This window comes from Rhinatrema bivittatum, chromosome 2 (genome assembly GCF_901001135.1).
Source record: "Rhinatrema bivittatum chromosome 2, aRhiBiv1.1, whole genome shotgun sequence".
Classification (NCBI taxonomy): Eukaryota; Metazoa; Chordata; class Amphibia; order Gymnophiona; family Rhinatrematidae; genus Rhinatrema; species Rhinatrema bivittatum.
Genome location: NC_042616.1, coordinates 656,931,413 through 656,956,163, shown reverse-complemented (window position 1 = coordinate 656,956,163; position 24,751 = coordinate 656,931,413). Strand labels below are relative to the sequence as shown.

The following is a 24,751-nucleotide window of genomic DNA, read 5'->3' as shown; positions in this document are numbered from 1 at the left end:
TTTCCAGATACCAACAAAATATTTCAAAATAGCAGACACAAAGACCCAGTAATGAAAAATAATAAGGATACAAACATTTTTTTGCTCTGCATACCTGGGAACGTTTGATATCCAGGTGTCCTGAGATTGTTCTGAATTAGCAGGAGGTGGGGTGGTTTGCTTGGAACTTTCTCCTCTCTCAGTCACATACCAGCGCTCTCTCTCACACTGGCTCTCAATTACACACCTATACACACATGCTCTCAGTACTCACATATACACATGTTTTTTCTCTCTCACTTATATAGGCTCTTAATTACACATTTACACACATGCTGTCTATCTTTTCACGCTTACACACACACACAGGCTTTCAATCACATACTCACATGCTCCCTCACCTAAATCAGCTCTCAGTCACACACAGACACACATGGTCTCTCTCTCTCATTTAAACACAGGCTCTCAATCACATACTCACATGCTCCATCACCTAAACCAGCTCTCAGTCACACACAGACACACATGATCTCTCTCTTACTTATACACACAGGCTCTTAATCATACATACACATGATTTCTCTCACACACAAAGGATCTCAATCATACACACATACTCTTTCACACAAACAGGTTTTCAATCACAAACTTACACATACAGGTTCCCAATGGTAAACTTACATTCATGCTCTCTCTCTCACAGGCAGGCTTTCAATCACAGACATACTCTCTTTCACATGTACAGGCTGCGATCTCTCACTCACTCACACACACACACACACACACACGCCCCCGGCCCCTCCCCCCCCCCACGGCCCGGAAGAGGAAGTGGAGAGTATCGCGTGCCTGCGCGGCAAGAAGAGACCATGCTAGTGCGCTCGGCATCGGCCCGAAGAAAAGAAGACTGCAGCGCAGCTCGGAGGAAAATGAAGAGGTTCAACCGTGGCCGATGGGACCCCGCCTCCGCGAGGGCTGAAAATGAAGAGGTTAGCGTTGGGAGGAGGCTGCTGCTGTCGCGAGTTCCCGGGGTGGGGGGGAGAGAGAGAGTGAATGAGCGAGCAAACACAGCTTGCTCGCTCATTCACTCTCTCTCTCCCCCACCCCCACCCCCACCCCGGGAACTCGCGGCAGCAGCAGCCTCCTCCCAACGCTAACCTCTTCATTTTCAGCCCTCGCGGAGGTGGGGTCCCATCGGCCGCGGTTGAAGCTCTTCATTTTCCTCCGAGCCGCGCTGCAGTCTTCTTTTCTTCGGGCCGATGCCGAGCGCACTAGCGTGGCCTCTTCTTGCCGCGCACGCACCCGATACTCTCCACTTCCTCTTCCGGGCCGCGGAGGGGGGGGGGGGAAGAAGAGAGCACGCTGGTGCCGCTGACTCCAGTTGTCCTGCCGCGTTCCGCCCGGGCTGACAGCATTTTAAGCCTGGGCGGAAGAGGACCGGGGAGCAGCTGGGTCAGCGGGAAAGTGTGGCGTCACTTGTCTGCGAGCCAGATGCAGCCCTCAAAAGAGCCATATCTGGCTCGCGAGCCATGGGTTCCCGACCCCTGCCCTAACTCAAGGTAACAGTCTGATCTAGTAAGCCCTATGCTGGGACAGTAACAGGCCGATCCAATATCATACGCTGAGCCTAGCGCACAAATTAAAGAGCGTTTGGATGCACTTTTTGGATGTGCGTCCATAACCCGCTATGCAATAAGGGGATCAGCGTGTCCAAAACGTGTGTCCAAACTCGCACATAGCTAATAGCGCTCATCACATGTAAATTCCATGTAAATGAGGCTATTAGCTATTACCCCTTGCAAGAAATCTCCATGCGCCCAAGGTGAACTTTTTAACCTGTCAAATTCTACGCCTGCCCGGAGCAGGTTTAAAGTGTTCCCACATGTCAAGGGCTCAACTTAAAAACAAAGAAACTGCTTTGGGATAGACAAATAACAGTTTGAGGTCAACCAAGTCTTTCTGTTTACTTTTGGCAGGTAATTATCCCCCCCTCCTCTCAGCCCCTTAACAGGTCAGAAATGCCTGAACTGCAAGGCTGGAAACCTATTTACATAATTGCTCTTCAACAGCCTGAGAGATTTGTCATTCTGTACAGTAGCTGCATTAACAACAGAGGGAAAGTAAGAAACAGCCTGAGATATGTAAGGGAGATGGAAGAGACAGGAGGTAGAAGGTTGCCAGAAATGAAAAGGTTTTGAAGCCACTGCCATGAAGATCCACATAGGATGGGGGTAAAGGCTGGAGGCAGGGTGGAGGACTGGTCAAAGTGCCCACTCAGGTTAATCTTGGGGCCCCTCCTGCAAAACAAAAAAACAGTTCTAGCTATAAACCTAGTCTGTATGTAGATCTGTCTAGACCCTTTGGGGTATGGTTAGCTTCCACAAAGTTTGCCACAAGTAGTGCATAGATCACCTTTTTTCTGGATTCAGTTCCTGGCTCAATCAAATGTGTTTTCAGCTCTGTCCAAATGTATAATATGTCACATGTACATTTCACAGCACACACGATAGAATAGTGTTTGGGCATTATGGCTAGGTTCTCTCTCTCTCATTGTAGGAGGGCCCCAATAGCTAGGCTGGCACTTATCACAAAGTGCAAAAAAGTTATTGTGCTTTGCATAGGTATTAGTGCAAATTACAATAAAATGCCCATTACCATAAAACACCCCCTTTTCCTATCACATGCGATATTTAGTGCATTTTGATAAATCCAGGCCTTAGCTAGATAATGTCAATGATCAGAATTATGCAGCTAAGTTAGTCGAATAATTCTAAAATTGTCAGAACAGACATCAAGTTTTCCGGGTACATGTACATTCAGAATATAACCAGTTAAGTATATTTAAAAAATACCCATCCGGGCCTAAAGACTTGATCCCGCAGCCCCCAACTCCCCTGCCCCGCAAAATACTTAAAGTACATAATATGGATGTAATGCCCAATCTCCCCTCAGCCTCCCAAATTAAAAAAAAGATGCAGGCCATAGTGACTCAAGACTGGCCCCCTCCTTCCATATTTAATGGCAAGGAGCCCCTTTTTTGCCACCCACCCATAACTTCTAGTTAGAACCCCCAAACCCGAGCCAGGAGCTAATATACTCCTACTGTGCTCCCAGTCGCTTCCAGCATTACTCTGACAGCAGTATGCTAACTATACTATTGATAAGAATTGAAGAGAAAAATACCTAAGGGGCCCAAAGGCATAATAACTAAAGAACAGACAAAAGGAAATCTATATATTCATTGGCTTCTGACTCCTTTCCTAACATTGTGCTGGCTATTTTTAATAAGTCCCAAATTTGAGTGAATCAAGCTCGTGCTGAATATTTGACCTTATGGGAAATCAGCATGAGGATAACATTATGCTCTATATTTTATTGTAAATATTTGAAATTAAATAGCTAAATATAAAAAGCTATCAATACTTCTAGCATATGATGCCTCTCTTCTGAAAGTCTCCAGTGGCATCTTCATTATATGTTTGATCATGAAATTAAACGAGATAAGAAAAAAAGACTCTTTGCTCTCAAAAGCAATTTGCATAAAAATGATTTTATCACCTGTTTATAATGACTTGTGTGTTTATAGCTCCATTCTTTCTTTTCTACACGAGAGATCTTATTTAACCCTGCTGGACCATGGATTGTTAGTAATCCTCAGAGACAAAGGGGTGAATTTTCAAAATCTTCCATGCATAAAAATGAGAGTATATATGTGTGTAAGTAGCATGTGCTCACGATATTGCAATTTTATCAACATTTTATATATGTGTGTGCTTTATGGTGTGCGGACACACATAGCACATGAAAATGGAGCGGTCTAGGGCTTTCCCATGCAGGATCAACATTTTTGCACATATATGGGCCTGATTCACTAAAGCTTTTTTTCCATTATGTGTCTATGGGAAAACAGCTTAGTGAATCAGGCCCACAAGTTGCTAGTTTAAAGGACAGGTGAGTATATCTGATAACTTACTTGCGAAATTTCTCACCTGATAATTATCTTGCATAATATCAAACATGTCGCTTGTGTACTATTGGTTGGGTGTGAGATCTGGGTGAACTGGGCTAAAGAACCAGGAGGGTCTGGATGACTTGCAGGAGGGGGCTAGGCAAACCAGTGGAGATAATTGGTAAAACTGGTAATTTCATTTACATGTGCATGTTTTAAAATATACTGACTTGCATGCGTTATTCGGGATTTATGGAAGTCCTACTTTATTTCTGCACATAAACTAGTGAAAGAAACTGGTAGTAGAAGTCCATGTTACCATTGTATAGGCTGACAAAATAACCTGGACTATTTTTTATAAAGTTGTTCTGAGAAGCCAAGATGAGTTAATGTTATAAAGTGGTAAATTTCATAGAACTCAGTGGAACTGGAAGGGACTGGAGAGTTTGCTTTTTGGATCGCCACAGCACACTGAGCCAATGATTTCACTGTATTATCCACTATTTCGCCTAGATCTCTTTCCTGGGTGGTAACTCCTAAGATAGAACCTAACATTGTGTAACTACAGCAAGGGTTATTTTTCCCTATATGCATCACTTTACACTTGTCCATGTTAAATTTCATCTGCCATTTGGAAGCCCAATCTTCCAGTCTCACAAGGTCCTCCTGCAGTTCATCACAATCCGCTTGAGATTTAACAACTCTGCATAATTTCGTGTCATCCGCAAATTTGATCACCTCACTCATTGTACCCCTTTTCAGATCATTTATAAATATATTAAAAAGCACTGGTCCAAGTACAGATCCCTGAGGCACTCCACTTTTTCCACTGTGAAAATTGACCATTTATTTCCTGTCTTTTAACCAGCTTGCAATCTACAAAAGAACATTGCCTCCAATTCCATGACTTTTTAGTTTTTGTAGAAGCCTCTCATGAGGGACTTTGTTGAATGCCACATCTACAGGTTCATCTTTGTCCACATGTTTATTCATCCCTTCAAAAAAATGTAGGAGATTTGTGAGGCAAGACTTCCCTTGTGTAAATTTATGTTGTCTGAGTCCCATCAAACCATGTCTATCTAAATATTTTGTGGTTTTATTCTTTATAACACTTTCCACAAATTTTCCCAGCACTGATGTCAGGCTCACCAGTCTAATGTTTCCCGGCTCACCCCTGGATCCCTTTTTAAATATTGGGGTTACATTGACCATCTTCCAATCTTCAGGTACATCGGATGATTTTAATGATAGATTACAAATTAATTGAAAAAGGTCTGTCTGAAATTTTATTTTTTGTTCTTTCAGAACCCTGGGGTGTATACCATCCGGTCCAGGTGATTTACTACTCTTCAGTTTGTCAGTCAGGTGTACCACATCTTCCAGGTTCACTGTGATTTGGTTCAGTTGATCTGAATCATCACCCATGAAAACCTTCTCCAGAACGGGTATCTCTCCAACATCCTCTTCAGTAAACACCAAAGCAAAGAAATTGTTTAATCTTTCCATGATGGCCTTATCTTCTCTAAGTGCCCTTTTAACCCCTTGATCATTCAACAGTCCAATCGACTCCCTTGCAGGATTTCTGCTTCAGATATATTGTAAAAGTTTTTATTGTGAGTTTTTGCCTCTATGGCCAACTGCTTTTCAAATTCTTTCCTAGCCTGTCTTATCAATGTCTTAATTTAACTTACCAATGTTTATGCTTTATCCTATTTTCTTCCCCTTCTTCCAATTTTTGAATGAAGAAGGATCCATCCATTTTTGAATGAATTTTTGAAATAGCCTCTTTCACTTCATCTTTTAACCATGCCGGTAATTGTTTTACCTTCCTTCCACCTTTCTTATTGCATGGAATACATATGGTCTGTGCTTCTGGGATGGTATTTTTTAAACAATGTCCACATATAGCTGTTACAAAGTTTCTAGACACACCGGCTGAGAATTCCTCTGCCTGAATATTAAAATCCCATAAAACAAAATCATTGAGAGTAAATTAAATCGTTGAGAGCCCAGTGCAAAATCCAGTGGGTCTATAAACCCCCTCACCATTCTGAATAAAGCACATTTTGTCATTGCTGTCTCTTTCCTTTTAAATCGCCAGATGCTGTCAGTCTTAAACTCTTGGGCCTATGCCCACAGATTCAGTCTTTTTAACAAGTGTGCCATAAGGAACTGTGTCAAATGCTTTAGTGAAATCTAGATATACCTTGCCTCAATTAACCCCTTTTATGAGATGCTGTTGTAAAGGTCCCCTAAAAGACAGACAGCTTTTAGACATATATTTAGAAGGAGCAACAAATCCAAATGGAATACATTAGGGATGTGAATCGTGTGCCAGATCGTCTTAACGATCGAAATCATCTGGCAGGAGAAGAAAATCGTGTTTGGCACGATTTTTTTAGTAAAAAAATCGGTTTTTCCGATTAGTGCGCACTAACGGGAAGTTAGTGCGCACTAACAGAAAATGATACAATTTGACACTTTTCAGGGCAGTTAAGGTCAGTTTAGGAATGAATATGTATTCCTATTGGCTGCCCTCTTATTTATTGATGTTACCAAGGTTCCCACTGACAATATATGGGGGGTGGGAAATGGAAACGGTTAGTAGCTTGACAAAAAAAGTAATGTGATCAGTCAATGTGAGTAGAACTTGTGCCCTATCCCTGATACCGGGAGTGTTGTGATCTTCCTGCACGCAGTGCCCTATCCCTGATACCGGGAGTGTTGTGATCTTCCTGCACGCAGTGCCCTATCCCTGATACCGGGAGTGTTGTGATCTTCCTGCACGCAGTGCCCTATCCCGGTTACTGGGGGTGTTGTGATCTTCCTGCACGCAGTTCCCTATCCCTGATACCGGGAGTGTTGTGATCTTCCTGCATGCAGTGCCATATCTCTGATACCGGGAGTGTTGTGATCTTCCTGCATGTAGTGCCCTATCCCTGATACTGGGGGTGTTGTGATCTTCCTGCACGCAGTGCCATATCCCTGATACCGGGAGTGTTGTGATCTTCCTGGCTGTGCCAGCCCGCTTGCAACATTAGGAACACACACATACGCGTGCCTAAAGGTGAATTTTAAAAGCCTGGAGTGCACTTTAATTAGGGAATGCATGAATAAGTTGGACTCGTGCTCGCCGACCGTATTTTAAAAGGTGCCCAGAAATGCATGTAAATACTGCAGCGCACACATCTCAAAACTTTTCAAAAAGGCATAAGCATGGTCTGACCGGAGCATGGGCATTTTGGGGCCTGGCCAAGAGATGTGTGTGCAAACACTTACGTGCCCCTATGCACCGAGGTACCTGCCACTTAACTTTACTTCTTTTATGGATGATGTGTAAGTTATAAAAGAAAATGAGCTATTTGGAGGTGTTTAAAGGTTCTGGGGTAACTGGGTGGGCAAACAGGCTATCAAAAGGGGGTAGGGCTGGAGGACCTAGCTGCTAAATGGGCGACTTGGAGGGTAAACTAGTAAAATGTTAATGGTGTAGGCACGCGCCTCTTTCAAAATCCCCCAATTTTTGTGGTAGAGGCGGGATTTGAGCACCCATGTGCCCGCCCACTTAAAATTTGGTGCACATGTGCGCGCGGCCAGGTTATTTTATAACATGCACACATATACGCGCACAAGTTATAAAATGGCTGCACCCCTGTGTGCAGGCCGACATACATGTGTAAATGTGAGCCTGTGCACTGGTTTGAAAGTTATTGTCCTGGGCTATTTCATAATGTACATGCATATGTTATAAAATTGGTTACCAGTTAAATATTTTAGAAAACTGGCTACCAGTTAAATATAGACTTCAGTACAAAATTATCATGTTAATACACTCCTTGTTGAATAATACTGATTCTACTTGGCTATGTTCCACGCTGCGAGTTTATAAACCTCAAAGAGAGCTTAGATCAACAGGTAAAAACTTACTCGAAATTCCTTCAGTAAAAAATGCAGCACAATGTGACAAGGAACAGAGCTTTCTCGGTTGCTGGTCCTGTCCTATGGAACGCCTTGCCAGACCCTATAAGGTTAATATGTAGTCGAAAGGAGTTCAAGAAGGCTCTAAAAACTTGTCTTTTCCAGGAAGCATTCAAGGATTTCAAACCTTCTAGTCAAACAAAGTAAGGTTAAGTATGTTTAAACTATATTGATTTACTTGTTATTTCTATTTCTGTTCTTTTAGTTTTTAATCGTAATGGCCAAACTCTTATTTGCCATCATTGTTTTTATTGATTGAGCAACACATTGTATTTTTATTCGTAATTTATTTTAAGTTTACATTTATTACTTAATTATCTAATTTTTAATTAATTTTTTGTTTACATTACTCTGCTATTGTAAACCGCTTTGGTTAGTTATTTTTACTGGTAAAACGGTATATAAACTTGACAAATAAATAAATAAAATTGCCGCGTCTCTGGACGCGCACCGAGGTACATGAGCACCTACGCACCCATTTGAAAATTACTGTCCCTATGTTTCATGAAGATGTCATCAGAGGGAGAAATCAATCAACAATATTTGGTGCACTGCAGGGAACCATTTGAAAGGTTTTCCCTGGGTAGATGGAGGCTTGCAATTTTTATTGAAAATTGTGGGCATAATATGGAATAACTGTGAGCTAACTGCAGCTTTTCTCAGTATTTATTTATTTACTTATTTCATTTAAAATGAACTAAATGCCTGGTTTTATTTCATTTTGAAAACAAAACAGAGGGAACGGAGGCAGCCTTGTGCGCGCCGATCCAGGATTTTATAAGATATGCGCGGCTATGCGCGTATCTTATAAAATCCAGCGTAATTTTGTTTGCTCCTGCTGCGCGAACAAAAGTACGCGATCGCGCTTTTTAAAAAAATCTACCCCTATATTTTCAATAGTACAGAGTTTTCACCCCAGCCCACACCTTGCCTGCATTTTACCTCATCTGTTGGTCCACATGGGGAAGGCATGATCTCCAGTTATGCCTTCCTCATTGGTGCTATTTAAAAATGGCAATAACTGGCCCTGAAACTGGTGCCATTTTGAAATACAGCGCTAGCAGGGCTGGAGCAACTGAAGAGAACACCTGCCCCATTTGGACCCATGATTGAGGTAAAATGTGGGCGGGGGTGTGAGGACAGGCCTGTGGGGTGCTTAAATTTTTAAAATGTTGGTAGCATAGGTCTTTTTTGGTAGGAGGGAGAGGAGTAAGGGACCTCTGACCCAATGCCTTGTTTCATTTTGTTTTTACTTATTTATTTTCCATTTGTTTTATTGTTTATTTCATTTCAAACAAATAAAATAAAATAAACCACAAAAAAGAAGCAAAATGAAAAGAAACGCTTCAAGTGCATACCCTTACTTGTTAACAGCTCTAATCAGGACACAAACATTGACCTAGATTCATCATTTTGCTATAAATTTTGCATGAATAATGCCTGCGATAAAAACGGCATGGTTAGGGAAATTTTTGAGATACCGAATGATTGCTATTTTACTGCTTTATATAGATATTTTACCACAATGCACATTAAATTTATTGCATCCTGAGAAGTGCCCAGACAGGCATTTCCACAGTTTGTGCTGAAGTGAGAGAGGGAGAGAGAGACTGTAAGGGTCACATATAAGTCAACAATTTATACACTGTAAGAGGGTCAACTAGTAACTCGAGGTGAGGTTTTGTTGATGGACTAGGGTTTGGGGGGCAGAGGTCCAAACAGCACAGCATACATCAGTGAAGATTTGATGTGATTTGGAGTGAGGAATGGTGCGCAAAGATGAGATTTGTACATTGTACTCTTGACCTAGTATGATGCATGCTCTACCTAGCTGCTACCAAACGAGGACGCAAGTACATTGTACAAATTTCATCTTTGTGTACCTTTCCTCACTCCAAGTCAAACCAAATCTTTACTGATGTGTACTGTGCTGTTCGTACATCTCACTTTGAATGTTAAACTGGTCCCAAAACCCTAGACTACCACCAAAACCTCACCTCGAGTTACTGGTTATACCCTCCTACAGTAATATAAATAGTTGAATAATATGAGCACTTTATAAAGAGTCTATCTCTCCCTGTCTCCCTCTTCCCTTCCTCCCACCCCCTGGGGATAAAAGGTAAAGTTGTAACATTAAATACCCCTCATATGTATATATTATCTTATTACATTGTCCTTTTATTTTTAGAATAAAAGGTAGGCTTTTTTTTAATATGCCCAAATTTGTTTTTTTAAACTCCTATGAGAGCATGCTTCAGTTGCTTGTTCTCTAGTTGCCAACATGGGATTCTAATTAGGATCAACACAGCGGCATCTCAATTTATTTGATTTATAAAAGCAGACAGAGCTAAGCAGAAGGTGTTTCCAAAAATGCCAAACATGACTATGTCCCCAGTAATGTACTCAAAACCAGAAAGGCACCTCACCTGTTCTTCTCATCTCTGAATGCAATTTCAACTCACATTTTATACAGTCCTGACTGATCTTTCTCCTAAACACATTAGAAACTCATTTTAAGCACATTTCAGAATGGTTGAAGACATCTGGTAGTGAGGCTGATAAAGCATTCTGGAGCTTGGAGGCAGGTTTGCTCCAAATGCCATGTTATAAGTCTGATTTACTATGACATTTTTTTCCCATTCTGTGTTTATGGGGGAAAAAGGTTAATAACTCAGGTCCTATTTGCTTGTTTTTTGCTCAATTCAGCCTTCTGCACAGCTTCGGCTGAACCTGTGAATATCAATTTTTTTTAATTTGCACATTCTTCCCAAATATCTATTCACCATAAGCTCTTTATTGGTTTCAAATTGGCTAAATTGAACCCAATATTTTCAGAGAATTTTATTTTTTGAGTCATAGGGAAATTACATATCCCTGGCATTTAGTTCTCATTCAGCTACTTGCATCAACTGTTTTCTTAAAGTTTCCTAGGATTTTTGACCCTGCAGCTTCTTCCTGCTCCTTTTGAGCCTCCAGCTCAGCTGGAAACAGGGCTGAGATCCTGATATATTGAGCCATCAGTCGCAATTACCCAGTCTTGCCTTGAGCGAGCACCATGCACCAGGTTCCTTCCTAAACCTTGCTATCATGAGTCCTGCATCTGGCTACTAGGTATCACCCTTGAATGATGACCATGATGCCCTCTCTCCCAGGGGGCTGCAAATGCCTTTCTTAAAGCTTCTTGAGTATGCTAGGGCTTTGAAATGTTCTCGGATTTAGCAAGCCCTGGTTCAAGAATGCTACCAGAAGCTATAAATGGATGAACATCTTCTTTAAATAAAGTATTTCTAGCAATCAAGAATATATCTATAGAGATCACATTTAAAAAAAAATCCACTACTGACAAATAGGAAACTTATCAGAGCATAATTAGCAAAAGAGTACACAAAATAACTTTGGTAGGCTCTGTACAACAGACAAAAAAGAACATTAGAGATCTGTGATTATGATCAACTTCAAGGATTTTGTTGTTTTTAGTTTACTATCTTGAGCACATTTCACATCCTCAGCATAGGGATCAGAAGCAAGAGAGAGAGAGAGAGAACTTTAATAGGGTGATAGGACTCTATATAAGTAGCATTGTAGATGGGCATATTCAACTCAGGGTGGGTTTAGAGGGGTGGTGTTACAATCACAGTCAGAGGAATTAACTACAAATTTGATATGACTGATGAATTTCTATCATTTGAATCACTGAAAGGTACAATAAGAGGAGATGATTTGTACAACTGCTTTCATCAATCATATCGAATTTGCAGTTAATTCCTCTGACTGTGTATGTTACACCACCCCACCAAGCCCACCTCAACCCCCCAAGCTCATCCCAAGCTGAATATGCCCATCTACAGTGCTACTTATATAGAGTCCTATTCACTCTATTAAAGTTCTCTCCCTCTCCCTCTCTCTCCCCACCCTATGAAAATGGCTGTGGTTGTGCATTACGACCCATGATAATATATCATGTGTGTTAAAAACAAATAATATGCAATAATGTACCATGCGTTGCAATATTTATCTATGCAATGTGGTAACTCTACAATTTTCCTAACCACGCCCAATTTTTTATCGTGGCAAAATGATCATTCTAGGCTTCTAATAATAGCCAACTGGCAAGGGCTGTGACATCATGAGGGTTAGTCAAAACATTTGTGATAGATTCAGGGAAGGTAATTTTAAAAAGGGACTTCTGCAGGTAAAGCAGTGCTTTACCAGCAAAAATGACCCTCTTGAAACCTGTCTGATTGAGAAGCACATAAAATTATGCATGCAATTGTATGCAAGTAGTAGAGAGGCATGCAGGGGAGCAAAGCCTGGGCAGAGTTTGGATTTACACACATACTATCTGATTTTGAAAAGTAAGTGTATAAAATCCCTCGGAAAAACTCCTCATAGAAATTAGCAGGTGGAACTTTAAGCTTTGAAAACTGGTGTAATTTGTGGCTGCAACAACCTGCAAATGTATGGGAGCTGTTACAAATTATCCTGTGACCAACCCATTGATCAAGGATGAACAGAAAGAAAAAAGAGACACAAATATAGGGAAATAGAAAAAGAAACCATGAAACAAAGAATAAAGGAAGGAGGAATGGAAGAGAAACCCCTGCTTAGTGTTGTGTCGGAGGTGGACCCTTGGGCTGAGGTGGGGTTGACGCAACCTGTAGGTAGGGACCTACGGGTCCCCACCGTCAGCAGGAGGAATGGGCTGATAGACAGAAGCCACTGGAGCTTCACCTATACCAGCCCTCATTCCCCGCAGGTTACGTTTTTGGGTGCCGGGCCCGTCAGGACTTAGGTGGGCCTCTGTGTGTAGTCGAGGTGAGAGTCGGTTCAGCCCAGAGACAGCAGGTGAGGGATGGTACAGTCTTACTTTGGACAGGGTAGTGTCCTAGAAACTTGAGCGACAATGGAACAGAGGCAGACAGGGGGCACTCGAGCAAGAGCAGGCCGAAGCCTGAGTAAACCACGTCCAGGGAGTAAGCTGGAGAAGCGTCGAAGAGCGGGCTTGAGTCAAGGCTGGCGGCAATCCGAAGTCAGTGGCAAGCAAGGCTGAGGTCTGATCATGGAGATATTAGCCAATAGAGTAGTGAAGCGAAGCAGAGGTCTGGGTCTGGAGATAAGCAATAGCGTAGTCAGAGGAAGCAGAGGTCTGGGTCTGGAGATAGGCAATAGCATAGTCAGGCGAAGCAAATGTGGGCTTGGAGAGAGTCAAAGGCGTGGTCAAGCAAAGCAGAGGTCCGGGCTTGGAGAGGGTCTATTGCGTGGACAGGCGAAGCAGAGGTCCGGGCTTGGAGAGAGTCAATGGCGAGGTCAGGCAAAGCAAAGTCAAAGTCCATGTAGTCAATCCGAGGAATGAGGTAAGGTAGAAACAAGGAGACAGGAACCAGGAACAACGAGGAACAGGAACACAGAGATGAGACGAATCTCTAGGAGGCAACGAGTACTCGACCAGCAAGGAGACCTGTTGCAAATGCAACGCTAGGGAGCGGAGCCTGAGCTTAAATACTGTAGCTGGGTTGACGTCATCATCCGGGGTCGCAGCTAGGTTCCTGCCACGGTCCCTAATTAAACATCAATGGTGCGCACACGCACACCTAGGGAGGGGTGCGGCGCGAGTAGCAGCGTCTCTCTGCGGGCCACGCAGAGAGGCTCAATGAGAAGTGGTAGCAGGACAGGGAATGCCGTCGGCAGGTGGAGTGGGTTGATAGACACAGGCCGCTGGAGCTTCACCTATACCAGCCCTCATTCCCCGTGGGTTGAGCCTGTGGGTGCCGGGGCCGTCAGGACTTAGGTGGGCCTCTGTGTGTAGTTGAGGTGAGAGTCGGTTCAGCCCAGAGACAGCAGGTGAGAGATGGTACAGTCTTACTTTGGACAGGGTAATGTCCTGGAAACTCATGCGCCAATGGAACAAAGGCAGACAGGGGGCACTCGAGCAAGAGCAGGCTGAAGCCTGAGTAAACCACGTCCATGGAGTAAGCTGGAGAAGCGTCGAAGAGCAGGCTTGAGTCAAGGCTGGCGGCAATCCGAAGGCAGTAGCAAGCAAGGCTGAGGTCTGAAGGTCTTGACTACACTATTGACTATGAAGATAGTCAATAGTGTAGTCAAGCGAAGCAGAGGTCTGGGTCTGGAGATAGGCAATAGCGTAGTCAGGTGAAGAAGAGGTCTGGGTCTGGAGATAGGCAACAGCGTGGTCAGGCGAAGCAGAGGTCTGGGTCTTGAGATAGGCAATAGCTTAGTCAGGCAAAGCAGAGGTCTGGGTCTGGAGATAGGTAATAGTGTAGTCAGGCAAAGCAGAGGTCCGAACTTGGAGAGAGTCAATGGCATAGTCAGGTGAAGCAGAGGTCCGGGCTTGGAGAGAGTCAAAGGCATGGTCAAGCAAAGCAGAGGTCTGGGCTTGGAGAGGGTCAATGGCGTGGTCAGGCGAAGCAGAGGTCAGGACTTGGAGAGAGTCAATGACGAGGTCAGGCAAAGCAAAGTCAAAGTCCATGAAGTCAATCTGAGGAATGAAGCAAGGTAGGAAGAAGGAGACAGGAACCAGGAACAACAAGGAACAGGAATGCAGAGATGAGACCTGTTGCAAAGGCAACGCTAGGGAGCAGAGCCTGAGCTTAAATACTGTAGCTGGGTTGATGTCATCATCCGGGGCCACGGCTAGGTTCCTGCCGTGGTCCCTACTTAAACATCAATGGTGCACGCGCACGCGCCTAGGGAGGGGCACGGCACAAGTAGCAGCGTCTCTCCGCAGGTCACATGGAGAGGCCCGACGAGAAGTGGTAGCAGGACCTGGAACGGCAGGGCCGGAGACACCGGGGGAGGCCTGAGGATGAAGCTGATGACCCACCACCACCAGAGAGGAGGAGCCAGGAGCTAGAGTCACTGTAGAAAGGTGAGGGGGCCGTGCAGTGAGTCTGCCGCGGATGGCACGCATAACAGAGGAGAATGATAATATAATAAGTAGCCAGTGGTGGAAAACCAGAAGAATAACTTAGATACTGGCCAGTAAAATAAAAATCAAATTTTCCCCATCAACCGCAACTGTGTAACACAAATAGTGGGCAACTGAAATGTTAAACGTGTCCTGCCACTATCTTTCTGTGATGCTATTGACTTTGGGCCTTTACAAGAGATGAGCCTAATTTTGTGTAGGGGATTCAAGCTGATGGGGCTGCATTTCAGTATTTCTGGAAATGGATACTCATTTTTTAGGATTGTGAACCGCAATCTGAAAATGCGCACTTTGAAAATCGATCTGGATAAAAAACGAAGGATCTTATTCAATCAAAAAAACCCTAAATCTCTTATTGTGTGCAGTCCCAGGTGCCTGACCCAGTTATTGTCATTAGGCAGGAGGCCAGGCCCCTGCAGAGTTTCTAGCTGCTACAAATTCATTTTTTCAAAGTGCATTTGGAACTAAAGTTAAATCTTGGTACTACACAACACATTCTAAAGAACTGCCCAATCCCTTTATCAGCCCTATGAACTATCTTACGAAATTGCTAATGAAATCTTCAAAACCTTTCTACTTCACCAGATTTCAGATTCACATCTAGCAACCAATCTACTGTTGGACAAAAAATGGCGGATGAAATTTTGCAATAGGAAAGTTCACGAAAAAAATGCAATTACAACTCATCGAGGTACAGTTACTTTGTTTATTTGCACAATTTAACCCACAAGTCTAATTTTGCATGTAGTTTAACTACGCAGTTATAGAGCTGCTGTGCATGATCTGGCATTGCAGTAGCTCATTAACTATTAATTTGAATTCAGAAAACTAAGCACAAAATATTATTGTTTATAAATGTGAAAACATTGAAAATTGTGCTATGCATGCTAATATGCCAAATGGTGCATGCTATCACACATAGGGCCGGATTTTCAAAGGCCTACGTGTGTAAATCCAGAGGGGGTTACGTGTGCCGGGCCTATTTTATAAAGGCCCAGCAATGTGTGTAAAGCCCCAGGACGCGTCTAAATCCCGGGGCTTTACTAAAGGGGCGGGGAGGGGAGGGGGAGGGGCGGGGCCAGAGGCCTCCGACACAGCGGCCATTGCCGCTGTGTTGGAGGATCGCATGCTGGCAGGCTGCCGGCGCACGCAACCTGCGCCTGCCTCCAGGCAGGCGCAAAAGGTTTGACAAAGGTCGGGATGGGGGGTGGGGGGGGGTTAGAGTAGGGCTGGGGGAGGGAAAGGTTAGGGGAAGGTTAGGTTAGGGGGAAGGGAAGTTCCGCTCCAATTTTGGATAGCGCGCGCACATGTACGCTCGCGCGCTGCTTTGAAAATCTACCCTATAATGTGCACTATTTGGTGTTTTAGCAAACAAAGCGTCATTTACGAAGTTTTTATTTCAATACATTGACTTCCTAATTTCTCTCCTTCTTGTGAAACTAAGTGTGCTGATCACATGCAGAATCTTCTGCAAAAGCATATTCAACACAATCAGCTTTGGAAAATCAAGACTTTCCTGCACTGAAACTAAATTAGTTTCTACTAATTGCAACAAAATTGACAGATAACGATAAAGGCTCTTTAAGTGATTTAACTCATTTCCATTCCCCTATATTTTTCTGGTAAATAAACTGGTAGAGCAAAGAGCTCAGAACAATGCTTCATTAACCCAGTTATTTAAATAAAATCATAAACAAAATATTCTTTCATGCCAAGGCAAAGTTTTCGTTAATATAATTTCAAAACAGGAGTGTTAAAAATGTATTGCATAATGCATATGTATTTGCATTATTACATTATTGCATATGTATTTGCCATCCATACTGGTACTTTTATAAATGATTATATGTGCCTTCTATAAAATACAGAAGAATACTAAAATTCTGTAGTTTTATCATTTTACCTTTTAAAGAAATGATGTCCTAATAAAGGGGTAGGAAACTTTGGTCCTGGAGTGCCAGAAATAGGTCTGGTTTTCAGGATATCCTCAATGAATAAGCATGGGAGGTATTTGCATTCAATGGAGACAGAGTATGCAGATATACCACATACATATTCATTGTGGATATCCTAAAATCCAGACCTGTTTGTGGCACCCCAGGATCAGAGTGCCTAACCTTGATCAAATGAAATCAATCAAGCCTCTGAATTGCAAATTATTATATACATTAAATTTAGAAGGAGGAATGCTAGGGAAAAAAACACAGTGATTGCTGGTATAAGCTGTCTGCATGTTGGGGCTTTTTTTTTCATGATTAAAGTTAAGGAGAGCGATTTCTTCTTTTTTAAACCAGCTGGAAGTATGATGGGAAAACACTGCAGTACAGAGGTTAGTTGATGAGTAAAAGGTAAACATTTCATACCCATTAAAGAAAAAATCATGTATTGAATCTGACTCCAGAGGTGATGCAGTATGATAAACAAAGCCAAAACTGATAAGCAGAATTCTAACTCCTGTGAGAAAATAAGAAGAATGCTTTATTATTCAGACACTATACCATACTGAGCTGTGTGTTAACAGTACTGAGTTTTCAATCAGAGTAACACATTTCATCAATTGACTTTAGTGGTGTGCGGTAGTGGCTAGAGCATTCAGCTCTCAGTCTGGAGAACTCGTGGAATGCAAGGGATTCTCCCCCCATCTTCCAGAAGGAGAGCATGACCTTGGGCACGTTACTTTATTTTCCATTGTTTATTCAACTGTAATTGAATAATAATAATAATAATAATAATAATAACTTGTTCTTATCTCCATACTCCTTTGGAAGTGGTCATGCAATCTTGAAGACTGAATTGTGGTGTCCGGCCATCCACCCCTGATTATATATGTTTTTCTGATGGATTATAACAGTAAAGAGCATTACCATCCTGTTGGGACGAAAAGTGCCATATCAATCCAATTTATTATTGCATTCAGTTATAGCTTTTATAATTTATTTTTTGGTTGTTTTTAATTTTGCTTTAAATTATTTGATCTTTTTTTCCCCTTTCCAGCTTAGAGCAGACACTGAGTTTTGTCTGCAGCAGCTTCAGAGCTTCCAGCAGAAAATCACCTGAAACATCAAACATAGCTTCCTCTACTTGGGGACATGAACGTTTCTTTAAAAGAATAGCGTTTGATCCTTTTTTTTTTTTAATTGACTTCACTATCATTTTGCCTGGATAATGAGAAAAAACAAAAAAAGGCAATATCCAACCAAAATTATTATTCTAAAAGGACTATTTTGATAAAGGATCTGAGTTTTGTTATCATTTTACATCTTTTAGCATTGCTGCATGTTCAAAATGGAGCATTAACTTGCACTACAACAACTAAAGCAGATCACGTTTTTCTGATTCAATACAAATATGCATATTTGGGAGGCCCAGTGTTACATTCTGCATATGTGAACAGCGCAATTATAGAAATAAGAATCAATAGCTGCATGCACTGAACATTATTTTAGCTGGTTTCCTTTTTTTAAATCAAAACAATTTTGCAAGCTGTGTTTTGAAATCGCTAAGTAATTGTGATTTGGTGACTTCCCAGGAGGCCAGTTTGCCTTTGTAGTCTCAAAGTGCATCGATCTTTCAAAGGTGTCTTCTTAAACTGAACCGCAGAAGCACACACATACACCCGTATCATTCGGACACCACAGACACTGACCTGGGGATCAGCTGCAGCTGACCTGCTGTCCTTACCACTCAGAGTTGCCTTTTCCTTTGCTGTTGCCTCGGCACCTTCTGACTTCTGCACATTCACCTCCGTAGAGACTGAAGGCTCTGCATGGCCCAAGGCATTGCTTGCCTGAGCTGTATTCGGGTTGGCAGCTTGCCGTGTCTGGGCTTTGTACCAGCTAGGGTAAAAGAGGGGATCGGAGGTTTCTGGAGAATGATGAGCACCACTTGACTCCAGCTTACCCTTTATCAGGACAAAAGGTGAAGGGCAGGAGAGGGGGGAGGGGGTTGGGGGGAAGAAGCAGAGAATACCTTGTTACCTTCTGTGGTATAGTTCTCTGTATTCCTCATTTAATTTTAGATCTCTCCAATACAGGATATTGTTTTAAGTTTAAAAGAATTATTCCAGCTACAATGCACAGCAAAATGTGTTTAAATTATGATCAGTGTCTGACTGAAATTCAGTTTTACAATAATTAACAACATTTTTCATCTTACACTTTTTTTGGACTCTACATTAGGAATGCGCAATTGTTTTTCCCGAATTAGGCAATTTCAAATTGCCTATTTCGAAATGGTTCAGGAGAACCAAAAAACAATTGAATTTTTTCCAAAATTTCAGAAAAATTCATTTTCAGAGGGAACAGGGAAAGCCGACCCCAGATTTTATAACATGCGTGCGGCTGCGCACGCATGTTATAAAATCAGGCGTAGATTTGTGAGCGCCAGGTTGTGCGCACAAATCTATGCCCGCGCATAGGTACTAAAATCTGGCCCATTGTGAGCCATGATTATGAATAAAATTATCTTATTGGGCGTATTGTCACCCTTAATCGAGTAGTTATATTTATGACTACTCCTACATATTTTAAATTCTTAAGTTTTCACTAAGGATATACAGGCAAATTTGTTTCATATTCATTTTGTTAATTAATTTTATGGGAATATTTTGTTTGTCTTCAGTTTTGGGGTTTTTAATTTTTTTCATTTTTTCATGGTTTTTTGTTTTGGGTAAATAGTATGCATTAGTAGCAACCAGCACACATTATTTACAAATAGTGCACACTATTTGCTGAAAACACTTTTCATTTTAAAAAATGTTTTGGTTTATCTGAAACAAAACAAAAATGGACTAATTCATCCAATTATAAACAAATACACAGGTTTACTATCTATGTTAAATTGAGATTCTTGTTATTATCATGATGGTGATGCTGATGGTCTTAGAGATAGAATGGTGTGTGGAAAATCATCTGCTGCCATAAGAACATGTGGATAAGTCAGATCCACTTGCTATGCTAGTGGATTGAGGGACTTTGTCGAATGCCTTCTGAAAATCCATATACACCACATCTGGTGGTTCACTTTTGTCCACATGTTTATTCAGCCCTTCAAAAAAATGTAGGAGATTTGTAAGGCAAGACTTCCCTTGGATAAATCCATGCTGGCTGTGTCCCATTAAACCATGTCTATGTAAATGTTTTGAATTGTATTCTTTATAACAGTTTCCATGATTTTTCTCACTTTTACATGCTCTCTCATACAGCTTCATATTCCCACACAAACACAGGCTCTCTCGCACATGCAGACTCCCATTCTCATGCATACATACACACATACAGGCTCTCTTTCTCATAAACAGGCCACACAGAGAAAATACAGACAGGCCTACATTCACACACACATACACCCAAAGACAAAACATAGGCAGTCTCCCCATTGGGAACAGAAAGGGGAGACTGTGCTGCTGCTGCTGCTCTTTGTGCCTGCCCTGCAGTATTCAAACTCTTGGGGCCAACACTCCCCTATTCTAATCTTGTGATGCATGAGATCAGCATAGAGTACCTACAGGCTGTATGTGGTTTGAATGTCAGAGGGCAGACACTTAGAATGGGCTCCTTCCTCTTCTCGGCCATTAGCATCCTCCTGGGCTTGCTCCTCAGCTGCCTCTTCTTCCTCTCTGTTGCTGCTTCCCTGGATGTGCATCCTGCAGCCCTGCAACAGGGCCTCTCTTCTTAGGCCACCAGGCAGTTGGCATACCGATTTTAAAGTGGTGGTGCCTGTTAAGCACTGTGCACAATAGATGCTATGCCCATGACATGTGACCACAACGTCTACATTCTCTGTAGATCTATCAGGGTCATAATCCCAGTATTTATGTGGTACTGCAATTTTATAATGTTTACAGAGAAGTCCATATTCAAAAGCATTTACCCAGCTAAATTTTAACTGGCTAATAAGTTAGCTAGCTAGAATGTGGCCGGACAAGTTGGGGTATTCCGGGCGCATAACTGGGAGGAGTTGAGTTAGCCAGCTACGTTATGTTCTCTCACCCAAGCTTGATGAACTCCATGTAGTACAAAAGTTCATCTTTGTTAGACTTTCCTCATTCCAAATGTTGTCAAATCTTCACCAAGGTATACTGTGCTATTCGTACGTCTCACTCTACATGCGAAACTGGCCCCGAAACCACCACCTTGATCTATTAGGTGGCCCTCCTATAGAGATTTAACTACTATGAGGGCCTTGTAGATAGTCTCTCTTTCTCTCTCTCTCTGTGTCTTGCAGGATGCAAAAAGTAGGGTTTACTGCACTGTGCAATGATACTGATGCAAAGTGGTAAGTTACCAAGCGGTAACTCCAAAATCTCCCTAAACATGCCCCTTTTTGTTAGCACAGGCATTATTAAAACTTTTTGATGAATCTAGGGGTAAGTCTGGTCGGGCCAAAGAGCTGTCCTAAAGTTAGCTGGATATAGTTAACCAGCTAATTTTAAGATAGCTGGCTATGTTCAATAGGGTGGCTGCACTATTGAAAATACCTTCAAAGTTAGGTGGTTACGTTTATCCGGCTAACTTTGCTATCCAGACTGTGTCTGAATATGGACCTCCGTTTCCAATGGATAAGCCATGATACCTTGCCATTTGTCTGTCTGTAGGGTTTGAGGTGTAGAGTGTCTGCCTCTCTGTGGCCATGTTTTTGTGTGTGTGTGTGTGTGTGTGTTTGTGTGCATGCGAATGCACGTGTGCTCCTTTCAGCAACCTGAGAAACAAAATTAGGTTTTGGAGCTACTGGATAGCAGTTTGGAAACTGGTTAAAGGGCTGATTGGTTATCAAGAGAATGTGACACAATGCCAGGAATCCAGGATACTCTTCATGTGTGGAGTTCGTCTGTGTACATTAATATACATATATATGTATAAAATAATGTAAAACAACTGGGGTGGGAGGGGGCAAGTATTGCAAGGATGGAAGAAGAGCTACAGCTTGAAACTTTGCTCACCCCTGCTGTGCATTACAAAATCACATAATCTTTACAATTGTATCATCAGTAAAAGGTAGGATTTCTGCCCACTCTTGAGCCTCATTCAACTTGTAAAAGACATTTATTTGCTTTTATTTATACTTGCACATGTTTTTGCTTCCTTCTCCAATCTGCCTATAACCAGATATATTCTTGAGTCTAACCTAATTACTGCTGCTAAGGGTTACTCCTTCGACAATAAGCTATATGTATTCAACAAGCTATGCACACAATGGGCCTAATTCAATATATAGTTTTCCATAAATGTAGAATGTAGAAAAGTCCTTTTGGAATAAGATCCAATATTAGCACAGAGCGACTATAACTAAAATGAGTGCGCATGCACCCACATAAGCATGTATGGGGGCGCAAGCTCACATACACCAGAATTTTAAATCGTCTGCACAAGTGCGCACATATAATATAAAATACACTTGGCACGTGTATGTGTGCTCCTAATTTTAAGCGGTTATGTGATGAAACGTTATTCACGTATTTTTCCTTGGGACTTGTCGGCTTTTACATGCATAAGTGAGCCAGTTTTAAAACTTGCACACGTGAAGGAAATAACCAGTTTGCCCACTTGGTCCACCAGTTTGCCCAGTCTATCTCTACATCATCAAGACCACTCTGGTTCTTCAGTGTGCACTTCCTCCAGTTTTCAAAGACCCCTCCACTTGTCCGTTTTTGGCTTTAACAAGTTTTATTCTGACTTACACCTGATATAAGTATGTGCAGGTAATAACCTGAAGTGCGCTGCAGGCGCTCATTTTAAAATCGGGATTTACCTGCGGATATTTTGGCCCCACCTTGGAATGCCCTGACCTGCCCCAACTCCTATCTTTACATGTTCTGTTACTCATGCATGCAGATTTTTCTGGTTTTAAAATGAGTTGCTTGTGCTTGGCCTATATGCTCACATATATGGGTCTTTTAACTTGAGCGACTCTTAAAATTCACCCCAAATTTTATGCCATCAGTACGTTATTCCACACCATGAAGATGACTGTGTGCAAGTATACAGGAGTGCTATTTGCAGCCAAGGGAATCCTTCCCTTATTCTTAATTAAAATTTGAGGTTCATTATACCGTTTGGAAATCTAAATGTTCATTACTATTCACTGCCGTGTACCTCACATCTCAAACTTCCCCATTTGTCCTTTACCTTGCTCTCCCACAAAAAAAGAAAATTGAGAAATGCAGTTTTATATATGGAGTAAGAAACACATATAACACTGGTCAACAGCAAACAATAAACCAACTAAAAGCAAGTTAGGAAAATCTTTTATTTAGCAAAACACTGTGATCCTGTTTTCTTGTTGGCCCTTGTTATTGGTTTCCTTTGACGTGATGGATTTATGGGATAATTGAGGGAAGGGGGCTAGATTTTGGGGAGGGGGCATATGATAAGCATTGCCCTAAGTTGGGGTCCAAAACACACTGGCAGATGTTTTGGCTGGCTGCTGCCTCCACTGCTGTGATGTTAGCCTTGATAGCCTCTTGACTGCCAGTGGCAAAGGCTGTGACAACTTCAGGTGTCAAGTTCTGCATGAAGAGTCACAAAGGGGTGCAGACTGGTTTCCTATGAAAGAAAGCACAAAAGGGGTATAGGAAAGAATGAAGACATTTTATTTGCCCTTCTCATTACCTGCACCTCCAGCCCGCTACTCTTCATGATATCTCCATGTTATCATGATTTGGAATATTTCAGTTTTCATTTTACTGGAAACTGGAGTTGCATTATGCCCCACCCCATGAAGTTTGATGAAATTTCTAAGGCACTCTATGGAATTGATATATATATATAGAAAGTCTATAAAGTACAGGAACTGGTAGAGAGGAAATGATCAGAAGCAGAATCTATAGACTGCATTGCCGATAGGGCAAAAGATATATGACAGCTAGCAATGGATTATCCGTTATTGTGGTCAATAGATTATGTGCTCTAGAGCATATCTTATAATTATGCATCCATGGCATAATGCTGAAGGAAGGTTTGGGTGAGCTTGGGGGGTCCTGCTATCTGGAGGGGCTTTGCCGCACAAGTTTTATTCTATTTTTTTCACTTATGTGGTTGGCACTGCCTCTAGAGGGAGCAGGAATCTCATTACACCTCCAGAGGGGTATCAGTTTTGGAGAGGTGTTAGTTTTGGGTTGCTTGGCTAGCATCCTGATGGCCCCAGTAAAAAATAACTACTCCGCACTGAAATGCGATAAAATAGGGCTGGTTTTTTTCTAAGTCTTCTACGTTATCTTATTTGCATTAAATTGACTAGTAATTAGCGGATATGCATGCATTTGCTAATTTTTTGCATGCAAAGCAGGTAATTTACATAGGGATGGAATGTTGTATAAAAAATGTACAGAATCATGCAATATTGCTGCAATATGGTATCGCATGATGCACAGCAATTAACGCGCATTAAACGCTGTTTACCACAAGTTATCACCTTATCATGGCTTAGTAAACCTAGGATTAAGAGAGAGGGGTCTGTTCGATGCTGATGGATGTGAACATCCATATGTCATAGCTAATTCAGCCCTGCTTGCCATCCAAGAATGGCATTTGTCAACCAGTTTGAGGTATTGTACACACCCACTTTTGATTCTTCATCCATCCCAACTAGCTCATTTTAACTGCCTCTATCAAAGAATTTGCTTTGCTTCATTGGGACAATCATTTACAGTTCATTAACTAAAATGAGCTCCTATACTAGTTTCAGAACAATTGTTATCTTTAGAGATCATTTACAAATAAGATTATGACTGTTTTAAAACCAGGTACACATGGAGGTCTGGGCATTCTTTTGGCTAATGGTGACCAAGTAGCAATTTCCTCCAGATAACAACTGCTAAAAAAAAGGGGGATATTCAACTGCAATTTGGGCACTTTGAAACTTTCAGCAAGAAACAGGGCCAGTGCTTCCATTAGGCAAACTGGGCGGTT

General features: G+C 42.0%; 1 protein-coding gene across 5 annotated transcripts in view; it reads right to left on the bottom strand.

The window, feature by feature from the left end:
* Positions 1 to 24,751, bottom strand: part of TRIM55 (tripartite motif containing 55) — a 160,870-nt gene that overhangs the window by 28,683 nt on the left and 107,436 nt on the right. The window contains exons 9-10 of one of the 5 annotated variants that reach the window (XM_029591393.1): positions 18,525 to 18,744; positions 17,207 to 17,297 (exon numbers count right to left, since the gene is read on the bottom strand). In XM_029591393.1, coding sequence (XP_029447253.1) covers positions 17,207 to 17,297; positions 18,525 to 18,744 — 311 coding nt within the window. Of the gene's footprint in view, positions 1 to 17,206; positions 17,298 to 18,489; positions 18,745 to 23,070; positions 23,387 to 24,751 lie in introns of those variants that run through there. The other 4 variants (XM_029591395.1, XM_029591394.1, XM_029591396.1 and 1 more) reach the window with 4 other exon arrangements.